The sequence below is a fragment of the Schistocerca serialis genome, chromosome 4 (assembly GCF_023864345.2).
Source record: "Schistocerca serialis cubense isolate TAMUIC-IGC-003099 chromosome 4, iqSchSeri2.2, whole genome shotgun sequence".
In the NCBI taxonomy this organism is placed as follows: Eukaryota; Metazoa; Arthropoda; class Insecta; order Orthoptera; family Acrididae; genus Schistocerca; species Schistocerca serialis.
In genome coordinates, this window is record NC_064641.1 from 766,562,875 (window position 1) to 766,588,688 (window position 25,814).

Genomic DNA, 25,814 nt, shown 5'->3' on the forward strand with positions numbered 1-25,814 from the left:
TAGAGCCATTTGAACGGAACCGTTATAGCAGGGTTGGTCAAACTTTGGCCCCCGGGCCATATGCAGAAAGCAAGTATTCGTGCGGCCCGCGTAGAGCTTCTCAAGAGTATATTTTTCTTGCACAGTAATAAACAAAAATACTCAGACACAGTAATGTGTTAAGATATGCTTAATTTTAATCGACATTGGCAAATTAAGCGTGAGGTAAGTTAAGTTGGCCGCTCACCTCAGGGGCAGAGTGGCATGTAGCACGGCCTCTGCTGCGTGAATGGAAGTGAGAGGGGGGAATATTTCACTGTTGGTCTTCCAATGCTGACAACTGACGAGCGTGCAGAAGTAACACCGATCAGCCAGTATGGCACGAATATCAAACGGAAGTAACAAGGATGCGTGAGTGCACATTGTACAGGCGGTCATCTTCAAACGTGGTTCATGTTTGTAGCAAGTAATATGCAGTTAAATTAAGGCTATTGTAGTACAATGAAATGACTAAAAGAAAAATGACGTTGCGACGCGTGGTAGCCGTGCGGTCTGAGGCGCCTTGCCACGTTTCACGCGGCTCCCCCCGTCGGAGGTTCGAGTTCTCCCTAGGACATGGGTGTGTGTGCTGTCCTCAGCGTAAGTTAGATTAAGTAGTGTCTAAGCCTACGGACCGATAACCTTAGCAGTTTGGTCCCATAGGAGCTTATCACAAATTTCCAAAAATGCATTCGGAACATTTAGTAAACATTTGTGATAGTGTCTCATATTGCAATAACTGTTATTAATTAATGTAACATATTAATTTATGGAGGCCACCAATTAATAGTAAGATGGGTAGGAGAAGGTGTAGTTAATAGGCCAGGACGGGAAAAGTGGCCACTGCATGTTTTTTTCCCCGAAACAGCGCTGAAGCCTGCCGAGAAGCGGGCGGACTAGTTCTTACATACGTCACTATTGTTGTCAATAGATTGACAGAGGAAGCTTGTTCCCTTATTTTTTAGTACTAATTTTTTTTATGTTTGAGTTGTCTTTATATTATTATTGTTACTTCAGTATGGAAGTAATAACTTTTAACCATATCAGTATTTACGAGTAAACAACGTCTTTTGGCCTACAAATTAAGTTCCTTGTTATTTATTTCAGTCTGATAGTTTCTTCTGTTGACCAATTCCGACATGGCGTCCGCTCGGGAAAAGTAGCCACAGTATTCGTAGGATAAAGTGGCCAAGATGTTTGCTCCAGTAAGAGTTGGTTACTTCCAGAAACACGAATTATGCAACAGATGGACTTGAAATTAAAACAGTCAGTATTTCTGCATTCAGCCTGACTGGATCGCAATAGTATAAGTGAAACATCAGGCAAGGAATGACTCTATTGCTCATGTGATGCGTTTCCGAATTTATTTGTGTGTGAAACAAAGATTCACAGACTAGTCAGACGAGGCCTACTTGCGTTTGACGAGTTTTTTGTGTGTGTGTGTATGTGTGTGTGAAGGCTAATTTCAAGAACTACTGTAGGGGTTTCGATACGGTTTTCACTAATAAATATACTGAATTCGCGAAGAAGCTTTGTGTATCATGTTTCTCTATTAAATCGTACACCATGTGATCAAAAGTATCCGGACACTCGGCTGAAAATGACTTAAAAGTTCTTGGCGCCCTCCATCGGTAATACTGGAATTCAACATGGTGTTGGCCCAGCCTTAGCCTTGATGACAGCTTGCACTCTCGCAGGCATCCGTTCAATCGGGTGCTGAGTTTTGTTGGGGAGTCTTGCATTGAGGAGAGGTATCGATGTCGGTCGGTGACGCCTGGCACGAAGTCGGAGTTACAAAACATACCAAAGGTCTTCTATAGGATCAGGTCAAGACGCTGTGTAGGCCAGTCCATTACAGGGATGTTATTGTCGTATAGCCACTCCGCCACAGGCCGTGCATTATGAACAGGCGCTCGATCGTGTTGAAAGATGCAATCGCCACCCCCGAATTGCTCTTCAACAGCGGGAAGCAAGAAGGTGCTTAAAACATCAATGCAGGCATGTGCTGTGATAGTGACACGCAAAAGCCGGCCGCGGTGGTCTCGCGGTTGAGGCGCTCAGTCCGGAACCGCTCGACTGCTACGGTCGCAGGTTCGAATCCTGCCTCGGGCATGGATGTGTGTGATGTCCTTAGGTTAGTTAGGTTTAAGTAGTTTTAAGTTCTAGGGGCCTGATGACCATAGATGTTAAGTCCCATAGTGCTCAGAGCCACTGTTCAATCGTCCTATGTTTACCCTCCTTACACCAAGCGAGGCGTCGTTTGGGATTTACCGGCGTGATGTGTCGCTTGTGAGCAGCCGCTCAACCATGAAACCCAAGTTTTCTCACCTCCTGCCTAACTGTCATAGTACTTGCAGTGGATCCCGATGCAGTTTCGAATTCCCATGCGACGGTCTGGATAGATGTCTGCCTATCACACATTACGACCCTCTTCAACTGTCGGCGATCTCTCTCAGTCAACAGACGAGGTCGGCCTGTACGCTTTTGTGCTGTACGTGTTCCTTGATGCTTCCACTTCACTATAATATCGGAAACAGTGGACATATGGATGTTTATTTTGTATCCCGCCTGGAAGGCGGCGCGTGGGTAGGAGCAGGAAAAGGTGAAAATCTCTCGGTACTGCAGTGTGAATTAAAATCACATTTGCTTTAGCAACACAGTAATACATAACTTTGTCCTGAGGTGCGAAGCTGAAGCGAAGTGTCCCGGCCGTCTGCTCTTGATCAGAATGGGCAGAATCTGGAGCGGAGCTCGTAGAGCTCCACAGCGCCGGCTAGAGGGCGCTGTCGTCGGTGTCTCGTAGTGCCAACTTAGCAGAGCGTACCTACGTTGTGGCATCTTAGCTATCGATACCACAGTTTAGGTGTGTGGAAATCTCGCGTACAGACCTATGAAGTAAGTGACACCCAATAACCAGAACACGTTCGAAGTCCGTGAGTTCCCCGGAGCTCCCCGTTCTGCTCTCTCACGATGTCTAATGACTACTGAGGTTGCTGATTAGAGCACACGCATCTAGAGGGTTGGATCCCCTCCTTCGAAAGCGTCAGATTGCAAAGCCTGGGCTACTCTCAGGGTGGAATCTCCGTCTTCGAAGATTGTGTGTGTCTGTCTGTCTGCCCGCTGCTGTCGCTGTTCGTTCGTTCGTTCGTCCGTCCGTCCGTCCGTCCGTCCGTCCGCCTGCTGGCTGTCCATCGCCGTCGTCGTAACCGCTGTCGCTGCCGCCGCCGCCGCCGCCGCCGCCGCCGCCGCCTGCTGTTCGTCCGCCTGTTCGCCGCCGACGCCGACGCCGACGCCGACGCCGACGCCGCCTGCTGTTCGCCGCTGCCCATCGCCGACGCCGACGCCGACGCCGCCTGCTGCACGTCCGTCTGTCCGTCGCCGTTCGTCTGCAATGAGTACTCCCACCTCCACCGTCATCTACACCTCCCCCTCCCCCTCTCCCACAGTCACTTCCTGGAGTGCCGCCTCTGGCCTCCCTCCTTCCACCTCCCCTTCCCTTCCTCCACTTACCCACCCCCCTATCTCCTCCCCTGCTGTATACCCACACCTCTACACCCTTCCTCCAGCCTCCACACCCTCAACAGCTCCCACTACTACCCCCGCCCTCACGTACGCCTCTGTTGCCGCCTCTGCTGCCGCCCCTCAGGTGGTTGGCTTCCCCTCTCTCACCGACCCCGTCGCTTCGTCTTCTGCATCTCCCGCACGCATCACGTTGCGCCGAGCCACCATCGCCACCACTGCACCAGCTGCTTCTCCCGGTGCCTCCACTACGCCGCAGGGATCTGCCACCCGCCACCTCCCTCTCCTCCCCGTCCCTCTCCCCTCCTCCCAGCCTCCAGTCTCCAAAAAACCCCAAAAGCGCGTCCTTACCGACTCTGCTCCCGCCACTTCCCACAAAAAATCAACGCCACCTCCCCCTCCCCCTCCCCCTGCCGTCACCATGGACACCACCCCTCCTCCTGCCACCCCTACCTTGGCCCCCACCCTCCACACCTTTGTCCTGTCCACTCCCGATCCTAAGTTCCTCGACGCTCGTACCCTCACCAAGGAAATACGAAAGTACTTACCTGGTGCTCCCATCTCCCAACTCATTCCCCGCAGGGACTCAGTCCTTATCAAGTCCCCATCCCCATCATTTCACACAGACCTCCTGCGAAAACTCCCACGAGTTATGTTTGGCCCCCACGCCTCTCTGACACCCTTCCTTTCCGCTTCCACTCCTCGTCAGCCCCAGCCTCCCCGTCGCCCCCCCACCTACACCGCTGTGATCACCAAGCTCAGCCCGGTGATCACAGAGGATGAAGTGTTGGTAGAATTGAACTCCCACCCGGACTTGGACATCCGCTCTGCTCGCCGTATCCACAATGCCTCTGGTCCCACCTACCTCATGCGGGTATTCTCAGAGTCCGCCCCGTCCATAGACCATCTCCTCACCCAGGGTGCCCTGATATACCACCGTCGCCACCCTGTTGAATCCTCCAAATCCCCTCCCCAATCCTACCGTTGCCAACGGTGCCTGATGTACAATGACCACCTGACTCCCAACTGCAAAAACCCCCCCACCTGTCCCCATTGCAAGGCCTCCCACTTTCTCAAGAACTGCCCCAACCTCGCTGCTCCTCCTTCCTGTAATACCTGCAATGGCCCCCATCCCACATACTCCTACAAGTGTAAAGCTAAACCCCCTCCAGCCACCCCTGAACTTACAGTCCCAGTTCGTCCCATCGATCCTCCTGTCCATCCTAACAATTCCCTCCGTCCACCCCCCACGGCCGAGGACATCATCCGGTTCATTACCGTTGTACTCCAAAACATTCACCCTTTTCAGCGCCCGCACACCTTCCAACAAATATCCCTTGCTGCTCGCTCTGTGTTCCACCTGAACACCTTCGCCACTTACTCCCACAACCAAGCCCACTTCACCTTCACCCGCCTCGACACCCTAGTTTAAGTCTCTTCCCTTCCCTCTCTTCCCCCCCTCCTTCCCGTCATGGCGCGGCACGAGTCTCGCATCCTCTTCCAGAACATTCGCTCCTTCCGCTCCAACAAATACCTCCTCATGCACACCCTCTCCCACCACCAGGTCGACGCCTTCCTCCTGAATGAAACCTTTCTCCAGCCCCACCATTCTGTCCGCTCCTCCCCCTATATCCTCCACCGCACTGATGCTCCTGGTCCTCGTGCGCAGGGTGGAGTCGCGATTGGCCACCTTAAGCATATCCCCGTCCGGCCACAACCTCTCCTCAATGACCCCACTGAACACCTTATCCTTAGCGTCTTCTTCCCCTCCCTCACCATTACCTGTGCCACCATCTATGTCCGCTCCACTGCTCCTCTTCCTTATGACTTCATCTCACACATTGATCACACCTTCTCCACCTATGTGATTGCCGCCGACCTCAACGTCCATAGCCGCACTCCTGCTGCCCTTCGGCGGTGGCATCAGTTCCTCTCCACAATCCAGGGTGACCTTGTTCCCATTCCCCAGCACACCCGACCCGAAAGTAACACCACCCCCGATGTTGTCATTGCCTCCGCCAACCTCCTTGGGCGTATCACTGTCGCCGTCCTTGACCCCACAGGTAGCGATCACCTCCCTGTCCTTCTCACCATAACGTCTGCAAACCGCCCCCCTCCAGCTCCGCAACCTGCACCCCCTCCCAAGGTCGTCCATGACTATCGCCGTGCCAACTGGGCTGCCTACCGGGACTCCATCTCCACCCAGGTCGAAAGCCACCCTCTTACCTATCGCCATCCTGACGACATCATCCGCGCCTCGTCCTTCCTTCAGACGGTAATTACTGACGCCGTGGAGGCCCATGTTCCTACTAAAACCATCCACCCACACCGTCCCACTCTCCCTCCGCGGGCTGTCCTCCTCCTCCGTGAATCCCGCCGCCTCTATCGCTCCTTCCTCCGCACTCGTGACAGGGATACACTCCAACGCCACCGGCAAATACAGCGACACGTACGGAACCTTATTACAGCAACGAAACGCCGGGACTGGCGCCAGACCTGCACACGACTCAATGCCACCCTCCCTATCAACTCCTCCAAGTACTGGTCTGCCTTCCATCGTCTTACTGGTTCCCTTTCCGCTCCCCACTACCCCCTTCTCCATAACGATCGCCCCCTTCCAGACAACCTCAGTAAGGCCAACCACTTCGCTTCCCACCTTTCCGAGGTCTTCTCCATCCCCGATGATCCCCACTTTGATTATTCTCTTTTCCCCACCGTCATGGAACGTGCTGATACCTCAGTCGCTCCACTTGCTCCTAGTCTCCAGTACTTGGGGCAGTTGCCCCCCTCGGACGTCAACACTCCCATCACAGCACAAGACATTAAACTTCTCCTCCAGTCCAAACGCAACACGGCCCCTGGTCACGACTGTGTCACCTACCGTCACCTTCGAGAAAGCCCCTATTCCTTCCTAACTGTCCTCGCCCATCTCTATAATGTCATCCTCTCTACTGGCTTCTACCCTGACCTGTGGAAGACCTCCCGCGTCCTCCTCTTCCTCAAACCCAACAAACCCCCTTCTGCCGCCTCTTCCTATCGTCCCATCTGCCTCACCTCCGTCTTCAGTAAGGTCCTTGAATCCATCCTCTCCCACCGTATCCATCGGCACCTTGCTCAACACCACCTCCTCCCCCTTACCCAGTGTGGCTTCCGACCCTCCTTCTCTGCTGATGACCAACTCCTCAACCTTGTTCACCTTCTGTCCCTCCAGCTCAACTCCCGTCGCTCCGCCATTTTTGTTTCCCTTGACCTCCAAAATGCCTATGACCGTGTATGGCATCCCGGTCTCCTCTTTAAACTCCAAACCTACGCCCTGCCTATCAATTTTGTCCGTCTGGTCGCTTCCTTCCTCTCGCACCGTCCTTCCTATGTCGCCCTCCACAACACCAACTCCCGTATCTTTTATCCCACGGCTGGCGTCCCCCAGGGTTCTGTCCTCTCCCCTCTCCTTTATCTCTTGTATACAGCTGATATGCCCAAGCCACCCCCACCAGTTCACCTTCTCCAATATGCTGATGACACCGCCTTCCTGGCTCTCTATCCTACCCTTCAAAGGTCTCAACGTACCCTCCAAACCCACCTTAACCAGTTCACCACTTGGTGTAACCAGTGGCTCCTCCGTCTCAACCCCTCCAAAACCCAGGCAATCATCATAGGCCGTACCACTCGCTCCTTTCGCCTCCAAGATTTCTACCTCACCCTTTATGGTCATCCTATCCAACTCACCCCCACCCTGAAATACCTTGGCCTCACCCTTGACCGACACCTCACCTGGACCCCTCATCTCCTGACCATCCAGCAGAAAGCCCATTCCCGCCTCCGCCTGCTGAAACTCCTGTCCGGCCGGACATGGGGATTGCATCCTTCTACCATCCTCCACACCTACAAATCCCTCATCCGTCCTATCCTCTGTTATGCCAGCGTCGCCTGGATCTCCGCCCCCACCCGCTTTTACAAGGCTCTCCAAATCCTTGAACGCCATGCGCTCCGCCTTGCCTTCCGTATCCGCCTTCCTTCCCCCACACGGCTCCTGTATGAACTGATCCCCTTCCCCCACCTCCTCTTGTTCCTCCAACATCTCCGCATCCTTTACATTGTTCGCAGGGTTGATCCCCCCCACCCTCTGGTTTCCTCCTTCCTCTCCACCCCCCGCCCGTTGCCGCACCTCTATCGCTGTATCCCTCCCTCTCTCCACCTCCACACCCTCCATCTCCTTCATCAGGGCAATTTCCAACGCCTCCCCCTCCCGGATGACGAACTTCGCCGTGACATATACCCTTCCTTCCAACTATAACCCGGCCTTGTTCCCCCCCCCCCCTCCCCAGGGCCCCCTTCTCCTCTTTCCTCCTTCTCCCAGAGCGGATTTTCCTCCATCCCCCCCTCCCCTGAGACCCTGCACCCCATACTTGCCTCTCTCCTTCCCACATCCCTCCCTACCTGGCCCTCTTCCGAGCGCCCCCCATTTCCCCTCCCCCATCTCTTCCCCTCCCTCCCTTCTTCAGGTCTCCCTCATCTCCTTGAACCTGGCAGATCCTCTGTATTGATCAACATCAGTGTGCCACGTCAGTGTTGTGTTTCGTGCTTTTCTCGTGTGCGTCAAGAGGTGTGATTTTAATTGTGTGCTGCCTTGAGGTTCGCCGTCAGTGCTACGCTGTGTGCTATGCCAGCCATCAACACCTTTATGCTCCAGTCATACTGTGCCTTGTGTTTCTTTTAATCGTCGCAGTGTGTGGCTTTTTGTGTGTGCTACTTTTAAACAGTTTTTTATCTCCATTTTACAGTCACCCCGTTTTTTGTATATTGCCTTCCATGATGTTCTCCCTTTTTATATCTATGTTCGCCTTCTTCTCTCCTTTGCTGTTTTTAAATGTCTTCTATTGTTTTGTTCTATGTCTTTCGGCTGAAGAGCAGCGCATATGCTGCTGCCAGCCCGCCCCGATAGGGGAATTGAAATACAATAAAGAAAAAAAAAAAAAAAAAAAAAAAAAAAAAAAATTAGAGCACATGGCAGTAGGTGGCAGCACAATGCACTTAATATGAAAAACGTATGTTTCCTGAACACTTTCCTGGCGTACCCTGCTTACATCATTTAAATGGTATGAAAGTGATGATTTTCAGTTACCTAATGCCGTTCTCTGAAATTTAATCATAACTCTACACAGTGGGTCGTAAACAACATTAACGCTTCGCCAAATAAATCTTCCGTGCATAGACTGTACTCTCTGTGAGAAGCCGGGCTGCTCGCTATTAGTTTATTAAAACAGAGAATTGGAAATGAGAGCAAGTGTATCACAAAGCCTAAAAATTTCAGTGGCTATCTCTTCTTTCCATGCAAAAAAGAAAAATGAAGAAAAATGGCCAGGTTCAATTAGCTCTGGCGCACTGAGGGTTCCGTACAAATTTAATTATGTATACAGACAGCTCATCCATTCCTGGAATCGAGAATCTCGACCGTTTTTGTCTTTTATCGACACTGATGCTGGCAAGAGATCGGCCCATGGGATTCCAAAATTTTCGAGATCGTTTTAATTTCAGTAATAAAAATTTGACATAGTCATGTAGGCGACAGGCTACCATTATTATAATAATAAGTAGCTCTCCATTCAGGCTGACTGGATCGCAGTAGTAAAAGTCAAACATCAGGCAATGAATGACTTTATTACTCATATGATGCGTTGCGGAATTTATCCATCATCAGATATCCAGGAGAAATTACTGCCCGTAGATACAGATTTTCAAGTTGTATGTGAAATAAGCATTTGCGGACTAGTCTACGAATGTTTGTTTCACATACAACTTGAAAGCCATATTTACGTGCAGTAATCGTTCCTGGATATCTGATGATGGATAAATTTCGAAATGCATCATATGAGCAATAAAGTTATTCCTTGCCTGATGTTTGACTTTTATCATTGCGATCCAGTCGGCCTGAATGCAAACTACCGATTGTTTCCATTTCAAGTCTGACGTTGGAGAACAGATGACAAAAGAACTATTTTTTCTTGTGATATAATTACAAAATCACAGTCTTCGGATTTTTTTTCCTTTGGTTGTACTGTGAAACCGTGTCTTCTTGCCAAACTGCATGATTCTAGACTATCGGGACGTACCCTATAGGTTTTGGTGACTGAGTTTGCGAGTGTCAAAACGTGATATATATTACCGTACGTTTGATAACAAATGACGAAATAAATTTTGTTTTCGTTTGAAATAATTACAGATTTTTTCCTTTACTTGTACTGTGCACCCTTGCATCTTGTCAAATTTCATGATTCTAGGCCATCGGGAAGTGCCCTTTAGGTGTTAACGAGTAAGTTAGCGAGTGTCAAAATATGTGACATAAATGACCGTATCTTTCGACAGCGTTGACTTAAAAACTTCAGTTTTTTAGACCGGCAAGAGACCGTAGACATGAGTATGTGACATAAACTTCAACATGAGGAAAATGGCTCTTAAGAGACGTATGCACAGACAGAGAGACAGACAAATAGCAACTGATGAAACATTTTTTTCGTGTAGTCCGCAGCTCGTGGTCGTGCGGTAGCGTTCTCGCTTCCCACGCGCGGGTTCCCGGGTTCGATTCCCGGCGGGGTCAGGGATTTTCTCTGCCTCGTGATGACTGGGTGTTGTGTGATGTCCTTAGGTTAGTTAGGTTTAAGTAGTTCTAAGTTCTAGGGAACTGATGACCATGGATGTTAAGTCCCATAGCGCTCAGAGCCATTTGAACATTTTTTTGTAATATGATTAAAAATTTACAGTTTCTGAATTTTTCCCTTTAGTTGTACTGTGAAACCTTTTTTATCAAATTTCATGAGTCTGTCCCTATAGGTTTCAATGAATGACTTTTCGAGTGTTAAAATATGTAACATGAATGGCAGTATCATTCGACTGCAGTGACTTAGAAGCTTCAATGTTTTACACCGCACGCCAAGGCACCATCTTTTGAAAGCATATTGTGATGTGGATATAGGTTTACGGATATCGGGCTAGATTCATGACTCTTGTGAGTAGGTGAATTTCCAGTTTGACGATTGCTTTATAAAGTTTGGCCTGCTGATCGGCATGGTGGGAACAGCCAAGCAGAAGCTGATTTAGTTCTGCTGCTTTTGAGGGATGATATTTGCAATATAGAGGCGCTAAAACTTTGGTTATGTAGGTATGTTTATATTGCATTCTTGTTATGGATGTTGCGTATCATCATGAAAGTTTTAACTTTGAATACCATGGTGTTTTCGGAATGTACTGTTGAATCGATGCAACGTTTGGTCCTTTCGTCAACTGAGAAGTTTTCCTGAATTGGTACCAATCATAAAATGTCTCCGTTAGCTACAGTGGTTACGAAGTTGTTTAAGGCAGACGTGCAAAGAAGGGTATTCATCCCGAGATGCTGTTCTTTGCTAGCTTATTTTGCGCACACTCTATAGACCTATTAAAATTACTTGATAGTTGACGCTTCACGCTTTGCAGCTGGTATTCTCCAATCAGAGTGCTTAACGTCACACCCGAATCATTCCCCGCTGTCAAAGTGTCACAACAACTGGTCAATCCGTTTCCAGTTTCTTGTCAGGCTTTATTTCTTGATGTATTTGGATCCCGAATGATGGGTCCAGTACCTTTATTTCGTATTTCATCACACATAATAACCATACCAGAAACAACATCCCCCCCCCCCCCACACACACACGCAGACAGAATGATGCTAATGAAATACACACGTCCATACACTGCACTCACCGAACACTACCGGAAATTTCCGCACAAGTTCCTATTCAGCGGCACATACAGAGTTATCATAATTACAGAGATCAGCTTAGATTAAATAAGCTCTGTAGGGCATTGCCTGAAGTCGAAGTTTTTAAAAGCTGCAATTCATTATTGTGACTGGGTCACCACACTTATAAATACACTACTGGCCATTAAAATTGCTACACCACGAAGATGACGTGCTACAGACGCGAAATTTAAACCACAGGAAGAAGATGCTGTGATATGCAAATGATTAGCTTTTCAGAGCATTCACACAAGGTTGGCGACGGTGGCGATACCTACAACGTGCTGACATGAGGAAAGTTTCCAACCGATTTCTCAAAAAAACATGTTCAAATGTGTGCGAGATCTTATGGGACTTAACCGCTAAGGTCATCAGTCCCTAAGCTTACACACTACTTAACCTAAATTATCGTAAGAACAAACACACACACCCATGCCCGAGGGATGACTCGAACGTCCGCCGGGACCGATTTCTCATACACAAACAGCAGTTGAACGGCGTTGCCTGGTGAAACGTTGTTGTGATGCCTCGTGTAAGTTTCCGACTTTGATAAAGGTCGGATTGTTGCCTATCGCGATTACGGTTTATCGTATCGCGACATTGCTACTCGCATTGGTCGAGATCCAATGACTGTTAGCAGAATATGGAATCGGTGGGTTCAGGAGGGTAATACGGAACGCCGTGCTGGATCCGAACGGCTTCGTATCACTAGCAGTCGAGATGACAGGCATCTTGTCCACAGGGCTGTAACGGATCGTGCATCCACGTCTCGATCCCTGAGTCAACAGATGGGGACGTTTTCAAGACAACAACCATCTGCACGAACAGTTCGACGACGTTTGCAGCAGCATGGACTATCAGCTCGGAGACCATGGCTGCGGTTACCCTTGACGCTGCATCACAGACAGGAGCGCCTGCGATGGTGTACTCAACGTCGAACCTGGGTGCACCAATGGCAAAACATTTTTTTGGATGAATCCAGGTTCTGTTTACAGCATCATGATGGTCGCATGTGTGTTTGGCGACATCGCAGTGAACGCACATTGGAAGCGTGTATTCGTCATCGCCATACTGACGTATCACCCAGCGTGATGGTATGGGGTGCCATTGGTTACACGTCTCGATCACCTCTTGTTCGCATTGACGGCACTTTGAAGAGTGGACGTTACAATTTAGATGTGTTACGACCCGTGGCTATACCCTTCATTCGATCCCTGCGAAACCCTACATTTCAGCAGGATAATGCACGACCGCATGTTGCAGGTCCTGTACGGGCCTTTCTGGATATAGAAAATGTTTGACTGCTGCCTTGGCCAGTACTTTCTCCAGATCTCTCACCAACTGAAAACGTCTGATCAATTGTGGCCGAGCAACTGGCTCATCACAATACGCCAGTCACTACTCTTGATGAACTGTGGTATGGTGTTGAAGCTACATGGGCAGCTGTACCTGTACACGCCATCTAAGCTCTGTCTGACTCAATGCCCAAGCCTATCAAGGCCGTTATTACGGCGAGTAGGTGGTTGTTCTGGGTACTGATTTCTCAGGATCTATGCACTCAAATTGCGTGAGAATGTAATCACGTGTCAGTTCTAGTATAATATATTTGTCCAATGAATACCTGTTTATCATGTGCATTTCTTCTTGGTGAAGCAATTTTAATGGCCAGTAGAGTATAATGAGTTTATGTAGTGATGAAGTGTAGCACGATGGTTATCATATTAGCATGATTTCTAGGCCGTAGGTTCGAACCTAGTCAATTCTGTGAATTTTTAAATTGAACCAAAATAGTTTGTTATTATTTTTATTCAATTAATTGGTTTAAATGTAATTTTTTGTTTTATATTCCGTTTCGGGTCATTTTTCGTTACTATATTGGCTTTTTTATTTGCTCTTATTTTTCTTCCTAATTGTTTTTTGTTTGGGATCTATCTGTGTAGTCTTCAGTGCGCAGTCAAGCATCAACAAGGACTGGTCATCGGTTGGTAACGCCGCAGCTCATGTAGCCAGTGTGAGGATGGTTTCAGGTAACAGATGATAGCGAGAAATAACAGTTTGCTTTTGCTGAAACTGAATATTTTCTGTCTTGAATTTGCTCGTAAAAGTTAGCCTTCATCACCACCAACAAAGCGATCGTGAGTAGTAGTCCCGCATATTGCTGACCAACTTTTTCTCGGCTCTATTCCACATCGCAAGGTTGTGGTTAGCTTAGGAAGTGAGTTTAAATTCAGGGCTACAAAACACGTCGTCAACCACGGTTCATTCGCCGGTCGCTTAAAATCAGCAGTCGAGCAGAGCATTTCGCATTTCCGACAAACCTCGCGGTGGGTACTTCCAATGTTGCTCTGCATTGCATATGAACAGATAGTGTGAAGTGACCCGCCTTTTTTTTTTTTTGCATGTTACTAAGACACAGCGTCACCGGTTCAGATCCGGTCCAACTGTCCGGCGTACAAGTAAAAGGAGACTCAAAGCAACGGCTGAATAACAGCGGAGCATAGCACTTTGAAGGTGTGGCGGTGGAACTTTAAGTTCTGTGCCACCCTCCGACGGTGGAAGGAAGGACAGAGGAGGGGTGCAGCAGCGTGCCAACTCATATGGTCAAGGAGAAAAGTACCTGGACGGGAAGAGGCCACTGCTAGTGACTGTACGAAACGGGCAGAAAAACGTGGACGTATTGGGCCTATCGCCAGTCATAGCCCGAATCCGAGTCCTCCAGGATGGTGAGCGGAACGGGGTGCCCGTGCCAGCGCAGTGGAACTGTAGTACCGATGGTTTGGAGTCCAGCGATTGTCTCACGGAGGACGTCCAGTTTTCTGTACAGTTGGTGAGCCTTACGGCGAATGGTCGTCTTGGGAAGGGCTGTATTTGTCTCCTCATGCAGAGTGACAATCCTGGTGAGCGGAGGGGCGTGAAGACTCCACCTGAGAACTTTATTCTGTAGGCGCTGGAGCGTCAGCATCCGGGACTTACTAATCGGGGCCCACGCAGAGGAACTGTACGTTAGTGAGGGTGGGACAACGGAGGGATACAGCCGTAGCTTGGTATCTAAATTCAGCTCTCGGCTGGAGAAGGGCGGGTACAAGGCCTTTGTCAACATTAACCCTTTATGGGTGACGTATTCTGCGTGGCGGTGGAAGAAAAGTTTCTTATCCCACCAGACCCCGAGATACTTGGTAGCTTGGGCCCACGGGACCTGGACGCCCCCGAATGAGAGAGTATAGGACGCCGTTTAATGAAATACACAGCCATGGTTTTGGCGGCATTGAGGGCCATTTTATTGGAGCGACACCAGGTGACTGTTGCGTCCACTTGCCTTTGTAGGCGAGCAATGAGTTGATCAGGATTGCGGCCAGTCGTATAAAGCGCTGTGTCATCGGTATATTGCGCCAAATGGCAGTGACGGATGACGGGCATGTCATTGATATAGACATTAAAAAGGGGACAGCACAGAGCCCTGAGGGGTACCCAATGACATGTGGCGTACACTGCAGCACTCTCCCCGCTGAGAAGCGAGGCAGGTCATCTGGTGAAGGAAATAATCCACGATCTTAACGTAGATGTCAGCATCTTATAAACCAGGTTGTCCTGCGAAATGTTATCACGAGCATTCGGCACGTCCGAGAAGACAGCTGCCGTCGACATGCTGGAATTAAAACCCTTGCTGATGTGCTCCGTGATCCAGAGAACTTGCAAGTCAGCGGACAGGTGGGACGTAAACCCAAACTGTTTTGGACGGATCGTCCCAGCTGCCGCCAGAGGCTGGGAAATGCGGTGGAGTATGAGTAGGGTGACCAGACGTCCGGATTAATCCGGACATGTCCTCCTTTTTAGCTCTTTGTCCTGGGTCCGAGCGGATTTTTATTGTGTCCGGCTTTTTCCCAAAGTTGAGCGTAATACAGTTAAATTTACAATTCGTCCCGTTCTATTGATCTTTTCTTAAGTACTTCAACTATTGGCACAGCCTTCGTGATAAACACGCACGAAGGCGGTGTTAGTAGGTGGCACCAGGATCGTCGATGTTATCGTTGATCGACCTATAAGCGAATGCAAATATCGATTATTTAAAATTTTCGTTTCGTATCTTCGCTTTGTATTGGCTTGGCTTCCTGTAGTACACGTGTGATTTGTGAGTGTATTTTTCAACCGAGTGAGTTACGTAAAATATTTGGCTATGCCTAAACGAAAGTGTACATTTTCTGATGTCCTTTCTTACAAATATCCGGCTTTAAGAAAGGGAGAAATGAATTTGAAGCGAAATATAAGATATGTGGAGCTGGAACGTACGTCTCATTGGCCAATAAAGGTAAGAAATAACTCGGCAGATTAACTCTCATGGTTTTATTTCATTGTTTCATAGTCATTCAATTTATTTGTATTCGGAAGTTTACATGTCGTCAGCTGCTGCTTGAATTGTAGATGTTGGTAGCGGTGCGTCGAATGAAGGGAGGTGAGTGGTCTTACGTTTTTCGCTTTGTAAGCAATTCCATGTTGATGACATAACAAAACAATTGACGCCACACTGTCACCACAATCAATGTTTTTAATTTTTTTATATTGCTCAGTTAACCATCACCTGACCATCAGCAACAATTAACTAATAGTTTTACCGGTAATACCCGGCAGTCACGTGACTTGTCCAAAGCTGACGGCTGGTATCCTCATCTGCAGTTGACCCCTTCGATGTGTCCTCTTTTTTTCTTTTGTCCTCCTTTTTGAATCTGTTTGTCCTCTTTTTTAAACAATTGCATCTGCTCACCCTAAGTATGAGAGACTCCAGGACCTTGGTGTTCAAAAAGCTGATGAGATTGTTGTTGGTAGGTATGGTAGGGTGTTTAGAAGGCTTTGGGATCACAATAAGCTTTGTGTGTTTCCACTGTGGAGGGAAAAGGCCACTCTGAAGACAACAGTTCAATATCCTGGTGAAGGAGGATTCGGGGCACTTCCACTGTGGACGTAAGATGACCTGCCGTGTTTGTTTTCACCCATAATTGAGTGGTAGCCGGGAGCCAATGTGGCAACATTGTAGCGGCAGGTGGCAGATGTCAACTATCAAGTAATTTTAATCGCATTATGGTGTTGGTGGTGAGTGTGATGTTTTGCAGAGGGATGTTCAGTGGACGTGTGGCGCGTGAAGAGTCGACATGAGCCGGTGCTGGCGGTGGGTGGTGCATTGGCCCTGCCGGACCACGAGACGGGACAGCTGCTGCTGCCCAGTGGTGGCTCAGTGCTCGCCGGCTGTCCTGGGGCCGGCAACAGCCTCAAGCTGGGCAAAGGACTCCGCCACGCCAACGCCACCTGCACGTCGGCCGGCACCTTACAGGTACCACTCTCCTCGCCTTGCCCTAGTTGCTGCCACTGACCTCTGCCTGTAAAACTCGTTAAAGAGACAATTATGGAACTGTATGAAAAAAAACGTAAATTAGTTACAAACTACGGCGTGTACACACTTTATTCTGCATGTAAACGTCACTAGATATTTTGATTTAGATTATGGCATGTTCGATATGCCTGCCAGCATTGGCGATGATGTGGCGCAGACGAATAACGAAAGTCTGCAAGAGCTGCTGAAGTGTCGGACCATCTATGCTGTCGATGACCTCCTGAATGGCTGCTCTCAGCTCAGCAATGGTTTTGGGGTTATTGCTGTACACGTTGTCTTTCTTTTTTTTAAATTTTTTTTTATTTTAAGATTGTATGGGTAGGGCCCCCCGTCGGGCAGGCTGTTCGCCGGGTGCCGGTCTTTCAATTCGCAATTTGACGCCACTTCGGCGACCTGCAGTCGATGAGGATGATAGGATGATGATGAAGACAGCACAACACTCAGTCCCTGGGCGGAGAAAATTCCCCGACCCAGCCGGGAATCGAACCCGGGTCCAGAGGATTGACAACACGTCACGCTGGCCATGCAGCTGCTGGGAGCGCACACTTTGTCTTTAATATACCCCACAAAAAGGGATCTATGTGTTCAGATCCGGAGAAAGTCGCGGTCAGTCGAGGCCCATACCAGTGGCTTCTGCGTATCTCACAGCCAGAATGCGGCCCCAAAATGCTGCTCCATCAAACACTCTTCTGCTTCGATGGGGCGGAGCTTCGTCTTGGAACCACATCGTGTCGAAATCGGGGTCGATTTCGATAATGGGGATGAAATCATCTTCCAAAACCATCACGTACCATGCGGTAATCATCGTACCATCAAGCAATATCGCACCGATTATTCCGCGACTGGACACTGCACATCACACAGCCACCCGTTGAGTGTGAAGAGACTTCTTGATCGCGAAATGCGGATTCAAATGGTTCAAATAGCTCTGAGCACTATGGGACTTAACTTCTGAGGTCATCAGTCCCCTATAGCTTAGAACTACTTAAACCTAACTAACCTAAGGACCGAGGCAGGATTCGAACCTGCGACCGTATCGGTCATGCGGTTCCAGACTGTAGCGCCTAGAACCGCTCGGCCACCATGGCCGGCAAATGCGGATTCCCAGTCTCCCAAACGCGCCAGCTTTATTTTATGACGAACGAACCCCAAATGAACGTGCGCTTCGTCGCTAAGCAAAACCATGCGCCCACACACTAATTCCCATCTTCGTCCCAGCCGGGAATCGAACCCGGGCCATTAGGTATGACATTCCATTGCGCTGACCACTCAGCTACCAGGGACGGACTGTAGGACCCATACCAGATATGAATACTAAGAAATACTGAACACATACAAAGAAGGGTGGCACAAATAGTTGCAGGTTTGTTCGCTTCACAGGAGACTGCTACGGAAATATAGCGTCACGGAAATATAGAGTTTCAGGGAAATATAGAATGTCAAGGAAATGCAGTATAGAGTTTCAGGGAAATATAGAGTGTCACGGAAATGTTGGAAAACCTCAAGCGACAGGCTCTTGAAAAGAGAGCCTGTTATCCTGTGAAAGCCAACTGCCCACAGGAAATGGTGGGAGTAGTTTTCCACACGTTTATTAATCAGACTCAACAAACCCGAGCGCGAGCTTAAGCTGATGATAAACAAATAATCCAGCGCACAATTTACAAAATATCAGCTTACTATCAAGCACAATATAACACATTTGATAAAATGCTGTACTCCTCAGATTATCTTTAGCTTTTCGATAAGAGGGCACAAAGCAATATAACGTAAATAGCAGGGCGACAGTAAAAGTATGACAAGAACTATCACTTGACCCCAAAAACAATATCTCAAAATATGTCCCACCAAAGGTAGCACCCAAAATTAAGGCCGGCCGTTGTGGCCGAACGGTTCTAGGCGCTTCAGTCTGGAACCGCGCGACCGCTATGGTCGCAAGTTCTAATTCTGCCTCGAGTATGGATGTGTGTGATGTCCTTAGTTTAGTTAGGTTTAAGTAGTTCTAAGTTCTAGGGGACTGATGACCTCAGATGTTGAGTCCCATAGTACTCAGAGCCATTTCAACCCTAAATTAAAACTAGCATAGCATAATTAATAAAGAATGCCAACCATAGCATAATCAATAAAGCACGACAACCAGATTATCTAGTTCTAACCACAGTCACAATAAATGAGAGGGCAATTCAGTCGACGCCAGCGTAAAACAGATCACAACTTCACAGGACACAATAAGCAAAATAGTACCAATTCTTGGGGTTTAACACAGTAGCACCTACCGTGGCCTCTCCGTGTGATCTCTTGCACTATTTAAAAATTTCGAGCCAGACATAGCTGGCTGCACGATACCATAAAAGTTTTCACTGGAGACAACCAGCAATCCTCCTTTAACTGTCATAGCCGAATACACCCAGCAGCTAATAACAGCTTGTGTCCCGGCAGCACCACGTTCCTTGGATTCACAAGGCTAGCCCTATCCGCTCATCCACACTGAAACCCATGTCCTGTGTTGATTTGACAGCAAGCGCTACAAACCCAGGTTGCAGACTCTACCAGGCTGCCTCCGCCATTTTGGTGCGCGGACTTCTGCTTTGTCTCCTCCAGCTGGCTACTCTTTTAGATGGTCATTAGCTATCGTGTCTTGCTGGCCATCTTCACACTGCTTTTCTGCTTAGGCTCCCCTCTGCAGGCGTTAGCGGCCGTGATATCCATCTAATACAATGGACTTCTACCACTGGCTATCTCCAGTCTTCTAGTTCTGCTTCCACCAAGCAGTTAACTATTTCTACCTGTTATAGCAAATGTCCCTATTCCTTCTACTGAACTTGTTCTCTACAGACATTCTTCCTATTTTTTTGTAATTCTTCATTTTATTTAAAACAAATTTGTGTAAAAACAAACGGAATACATGCTAGCTCATAAAAGATTATAATAACGCACAATGATTTCATTTAGTATACAAGATGTTTCAAAAAGATGTCACATATTCCTGGAGGCGGTACCACAATCAAAATTAGCAGAAAATTCCCTATAAAAATATATCTGGAAACCAACACCTGTTGTGCTATGGGACGTCTTACTTTTCACGAGTAATGTGCAATATTGTGGTGTCGGCATGATTCGCAAGAGATGCTATAGCAAACTACGTCAATATACGCGTATGAGCAGATGCAAATCCTCGAGCAATCATGGAGGTGAGGCATCAGGATTGCTTCAGTATCAGTGTATGGGCATGAATTGTCTGTGATAGACTCTTAAGACCATACGCTTTACCAAACAGAATTCTTCATGATGAATACCAACGCAATTGGAGAAGGTTATCCTTGTAGTGAGACAACGAATGTTGTTTATGAACAATGTCACCATCTTATTTTCTACAGATCGTGCGACGACAGTGCCTCACGTCAATGTTTCATGAGTGCTGGATTGGTCAAGGACAGCCTTGCATCCCTTGGATTTCTGACTGTGGGGAGATTTGTGGGCATTGGTGCATGCTCAAACCATTAACAATTTGCATGTGTTACAGGAGCACGTGATCAATGCATGCGACATAATCCGAGCGGAAACACGTGTATTTGACAAACTGTATGATTCGCTGAGGATAAGGGATCATGGGTATATCTGGATGCGTGGTGACCACATGCAGCATTGCCTATAGCGTCTTCTACCATGTAACAGAAAGACGAGAATAACAGCACAGATTGGTCCGTATCTCAAATATTTAACTGCTTGACAATTGCTAAGGAACAACAGATTCTTGCTGAAGAACAACTGCCAGTTGCTACAGAACAACCAGCAACTGTTATATAACACCCAACCAATGGTACACTGACGGAAAAAAATCGCTACACCAAAAAATAATTAATGTAGGGTAACTAAATTTCGGGAATACATTTATGGCCGAGCGGTTCTAGGCGCTACAGTCCGGAACCGCGCGACCGCCACGGTTGCAGGTTCGAATCCTGCCTCGGCCATGGATGTGTGTGATGTCCTTAGGTTAGTTAGGTTTAAGTAGTTCTAAGTTCTAGGGGACTGATGACCTCAGACGTTAAGTCCCATAGTGCTCAGAGCCATTTTTGGAATACATTTACTTAGGTCACATATTTAAGTGAGTAGCACTGTAAGATCACAGGTTAATGTAACCAAGAGATAGGCCTTGCAAATGTGAAATGCTGGTACATTAACAACTGGTGTAACCGCCAGAATGTTGAATGCAAGAATGCGAACGTGCATGAATTGTGTTACACGGGTGCTAGCCAGCTTGTGGGATGGTGTTCCATGCCTACTGCACTTGACTGGGCAATAAAGGAACGGTAAATGCCGTTTGTGGATGAAGGTGGAGTTGTCCTCCAATGATGTCCCGTATGTGCTCGATTGGAGATAGATCTGGTGATCGAGGAGGGCAAGGCAACATGTCGACACTCTGTAAAGTATGTTGGGTTACAATAATGGCATGCAGGCGAGGGTTATGCTGTAGGGAAACACCCCCTGGAACTGTGTAGGCCTGCCGGTGTGGCCGAGCGGTTCTAGGCGCTTCTGTCTGGAACCGCGCGACCGCTACGGTCGCAGGTTCGAATCCTGCCTCGGGCAAGGATTTGTCTGATGTCCTTAGGTTAGTTAGGTTTAAGCAGCTCTAAGTTATAGGGGACTGATGACCTCAGAAGTTAAGTCCCATAGTGCTCAGAGCCATTTGAACCATTTTGAACTTTGTTCGTGAATGGCAGCACAACATGTCGAGTATGCAATCAGGGTGCGTGGAATAACCACAAGAGTGCTCTTAGTGTCATATGAGATCGCACCTCAGATAATAACTCCAGGTGTAGGGCCAGTGCTTCTACCACGCAGACAAGGTGGTTGCAGGGCCTCAAGTGGATTCCTTTAAACAACACACGGCCTTCACTGGCACTGTGGCAGAACCGGATTTCATCAGAAAACACGACAGACCTCCACCCTGCCCTCCAATGAGCTCTTGCTTGACACAAATGGAGGAGGTTTGGGCTCAGTGGAATGCAGACTACAGGGCCGCTGACTCGGAGCTGTCCTTGAAGTAACCGATTTGCAAGAGCTCATTGTGCCTCTGTGGCGCCAGCTGCTGCTTAAATTGTTGCTGAAGATCCGGTACGATGCACCAGAGCCATATGCCACACACGATGGTCTTCCTTCTCAGTGGTGCCACGTGGCAGTCCGGAGCCCGGTCTTCTCGCAACTGTACATGCTGGTGACCACCGCTGCCAGAAATCATGTACAGTGGCTACATGCCTGCCTAGTGTTTCGGCAATATCACAGAAGGAACATCCAGCTTCTCGTAGCCCTATTATATGACCTCGTTCAAATTCAATGAGGTGTTAACAACGGCGCCTTTGTCACCTTAAAGGCATTCTCGACTAACTTCAACTTACTACGTCCAATCTCAAAAGTAACTCAAAAATGGCTCTGAGCACTATGGGACCTAACATCTGAGGTCATCAGTCCCCTAGAACATAGAACTACTTTAACCTAACTAACCTAAGGACATCACACACATCCATGCCCGAGGCAGGATTCGAACCTGCGACCGTAGCGGTCGCGCGGTTCCAGACTGAAGCGCCTAGAACCGCTCGGCCACACCGGCCGGCTCAAAAGTAACTAACGCTTATGAGCGTTACAGCGTGTATTTAAAGCAAACCTAAGTTCCATCCTCATAGTGGCTCTACTTGCGCCACTCTTATGTGTTTGGCACGAAATTTAGATAACACTTTTCAGATGTATAAACCCGCTTACCGACTCTCGTTTGTGTCACACAACTCCTTCTTGGTGTTGCGATTTTTTTCCATCGATGTAGTAAAAGGAAATGTAGAGGGGAGACGTGTTAACTCCACCGACGCCTGTGCATAAACGCTCTGTATGCATTCGACAGTTCATGCAGTACAGTGTTTGAGGAAGAGTGTTTTGGAACCGTTTAGTGTGACATTCCGTGTAGTACAGCACGTCAGGAAGACATCATTTGAGTGCTTACGACCGTGGACGAGCTGCTGGACGGCTAGAAGCTGGTCGGAATGTCACTACTGTGGCCACAGTAATGGGTGCATCCAGAAGTGTCATCTCGCGACTGAAAAAGACCCCTGAAACTGGGAATGTTATACGTAAGCATGATGGTGGTCGAACACAGACCATCACACCGTAAGAGCGTCGACACGTTACCCGAGTGGTGAAAAGGAACAGACATCTTGAACCATTTCGCGGCGATTAAATCAGACTGATTTGTATACTCGGAGATCTGTTAAATGCATCCCACTTCAACCGCTCCATCGTCGATAAAGGGTTCGTTGGTGTAGGGAGCATGTTGTGGGGGTAAGCAACAGTAGTCCATAGTGATGTTCAACGACAAATCCTGCGCCACTGTGGAAAGTCATTCTGGCCACCAGTTAGTGTGAAGAGAGCGAGAGAGAGAGAGAGAGAAACACGTTACACATCAAAGAATATTCATGAACCTCATCGGTGTGGCCTAGGCGTTATATCGGTATGGCCTAGGCGTTATGGTGTGGATAGGCATTATGCCAAGGGCCCAACACCGCTGCGTATCTTTGCGCGAGGTACCTTTATAGCATAGTGGCACTGCTGGGAAATTGTTTCATGTTCTTCTGTTTAGGGATGTAGTAGGTCCCGACTTTCTATTTATGGATGGCAATACCCGCCCATACAGGACCGCTGAGTTGTCGAAAACACCCGAAGTGAAGATCGAACGTGCGGAGTGACCTGCGCACTTTTCGAGCCTAAACATTATAGCACATGCATGGGATACTCCTGGCATACGTGTTTCTCACAGAACACCCCCTGCCCGAGCCATGCAAGAACTGAAAACCGCCTTGATTGAGGAGTAGGACAATATCCACCAAGGAATCATCAACAGTTTGGTAATCAGCAAGAATAACAGGTGTAAAATGGGCACATTTCTTACTCAGAGTCCGATTTTGACCTTTATGTTGGGAGTCTGACCTGTGTCAGATATGATCGTTACTTAAGTCTAATATTCCGTTTTCTCATGAGATGAAACCCGTGCCATTTTTCGTTATGAATGTACCACTCCACCTGTATTACGTATGTACTGTGTTTCATGTCGTCCATCATTACCTGTGATTATTATTCTTGTCCAAGAATGTCTCTGTTCTTTAGCAATTGTCAAGCATTGTAATATGTTCAGACTGACTTTATATTGTGGTTGTATGATGGCTATCACAAAATAAAGATTAAGCAATACGCAAAAAGGAAGAAAGAACTGTCTGGCATTGTCGCCTAATCAGCGAAGGTTTTCGTCCCACGTACACAATGGCCACTTTCCTCGTGGTACGTGAAAATTGTGTCTTAAGTCTGTCTTTTAAGTGTAGATGACTATGATAGATGTATGTATAGTGTGATAACATGTTTGTTTTGTGTAATAATGGAGGAAGGGAAAGTCTACTCCTCTCGCATAGCACCAAGGTGACACCGGGCTTAAATTACCATCAACAATGTCACATGCTTTCACTCCATGTGACACTTCGTAAAGGTTGGCTAGGTGGAAGAAAAAAATAAATAAAGCCCACAAAATCGTATAAAACACACAAAACCGCATAAATTATCTGTACCAAGAACGACTCGCACAATATCTGCAGAACGAAATTACACAGAGCAATGTAAACAAAGAAAGGTAAAAATCCAGTCACTTATTAACAGGGCAGGAGTGGAAGTTTTAAGGAGAAAGAAGAAATTCAGGAAAGGAGAATGGTCTCATAATATGGAAGGATTAAACAGAAAATACAGTTAAAGAAAAGCAAAAATCGTACCTAAAAAATTTACGCGAGAATGCAGAAGAGATTCGAGGGACGCAGGTAAGAAGGTACAAATTGAACGAAACCGTAGTAAGGAAAAATCAACTAGAATCGTGCGACAGATTAATATCAACTATAGAAAATGACATGCATGGTAGGCCAGAGGTGGAATATAAATTCGTGAAACAACTAAATATGGAAGAAAGATGTTGCAAGAATAAATGTCGTAGATAAATAGATTCAGATAACCTACTAAGGACTATGAGCTGAAGAAGGTGAGAAAGAGAAACAACAACTTTAGAGGATTAAGGGGATCCACTTATGTGTCAGGAAAATGACAATACACTAGATGAGATGGAGGACGATGGAGTCAATGTAGAACTTCTTAAATATGGAGGATTAATGTTCAAACGGAGATTTTTATACCTCTCAAATGATTGCTGGAAAATTAGGATGGCACCGTCAGTGAGACTATAGAAGAATAAGCCTTCTATGCTTCTTACAAACTCTAGGCAAGAATTATTAAAAACAGAATGAGAAAGATAGTTGATGCCCTCCTAATGGAGGAACAATCTGGCCTTAGAAAGGGGCGAACTTGAAGTGACGATATTACTGTCGTACGACAGTTAACTGAAAAACGACGAAAATACAAACTGGAGACCTATATCGCATTAATAGATTATGAAAAGGCTTTTGCTAGAGTTAGCACAAGCAAGCTCTGGAAAATCATGAAGAAATGAGGGAATTTGAAATTTTCAATACAAGTAATAAAGAGTTTGTATCAGCGGACGGAGTTTATAAGAGATACAGGGAAAGAGACGGCAGGACCAATGAAGATCAACCGAGGAGTGTGGCGATTTCACCTGCTATAATAAGTATATACTTAGACAACATTGTTGCTCAATGGAAACGGGAAATTAAAAAAAATTGTCAGTTTAATACCAGGACACACGTACACACAAGTACTATGCTGTTTGCCGATTACCTAACAATAATACAGTAATTCAGAAGACAATTCTCAATATATTGTCTAAATGAAATTTGTAAGAATTAACATCTAAACATTTTAGTTAAAAAAAGACTAAAGTAATGGCCTTCAAAGGACAATTTACATCTACAGCAAGCTCCATAACAGTACAGGATGATCAATCAATAGAACAGATGTCACACTTTTATTTGTTAAACTGCGATATTACTACGGGTATGAAAACGACATCATTCGTAAATTAAATAAGTAAAGGAACGCTTGGTAACAAGAAAGGATACAAAGCTAAATATTTTTACAAGGTAATGACTACTCCTATAGCAATAAAATCGATGTGAATCTAGTGCCATAGCACAG

The 25,814-nt window shown here is 47.3% G+C and overlaps 1 protein-coding gene across 1 annotated transcript in view; it reads left to right on the forward strand.

The window, feature by feature from the left end:
* LOC126474755 (uncharacterized) overlaps positions 1 to 25,814 on the forward strand; it is a 103,748-nt gene that overhangs the window by 14,595 nt on the left and 63,339 nt on the right. Inside the window, exon 2 of the mRNA XM_050102232.1 lies at positions 16,414 to 16,631. Coding sequence (XP_049958189.1) covers positions 16,414 to 16,631 — 218 coding nt within the window. The remainder of the gene's footprint in view (positions 1 to 16,413; positions 16,632 to 25,814) is intronic.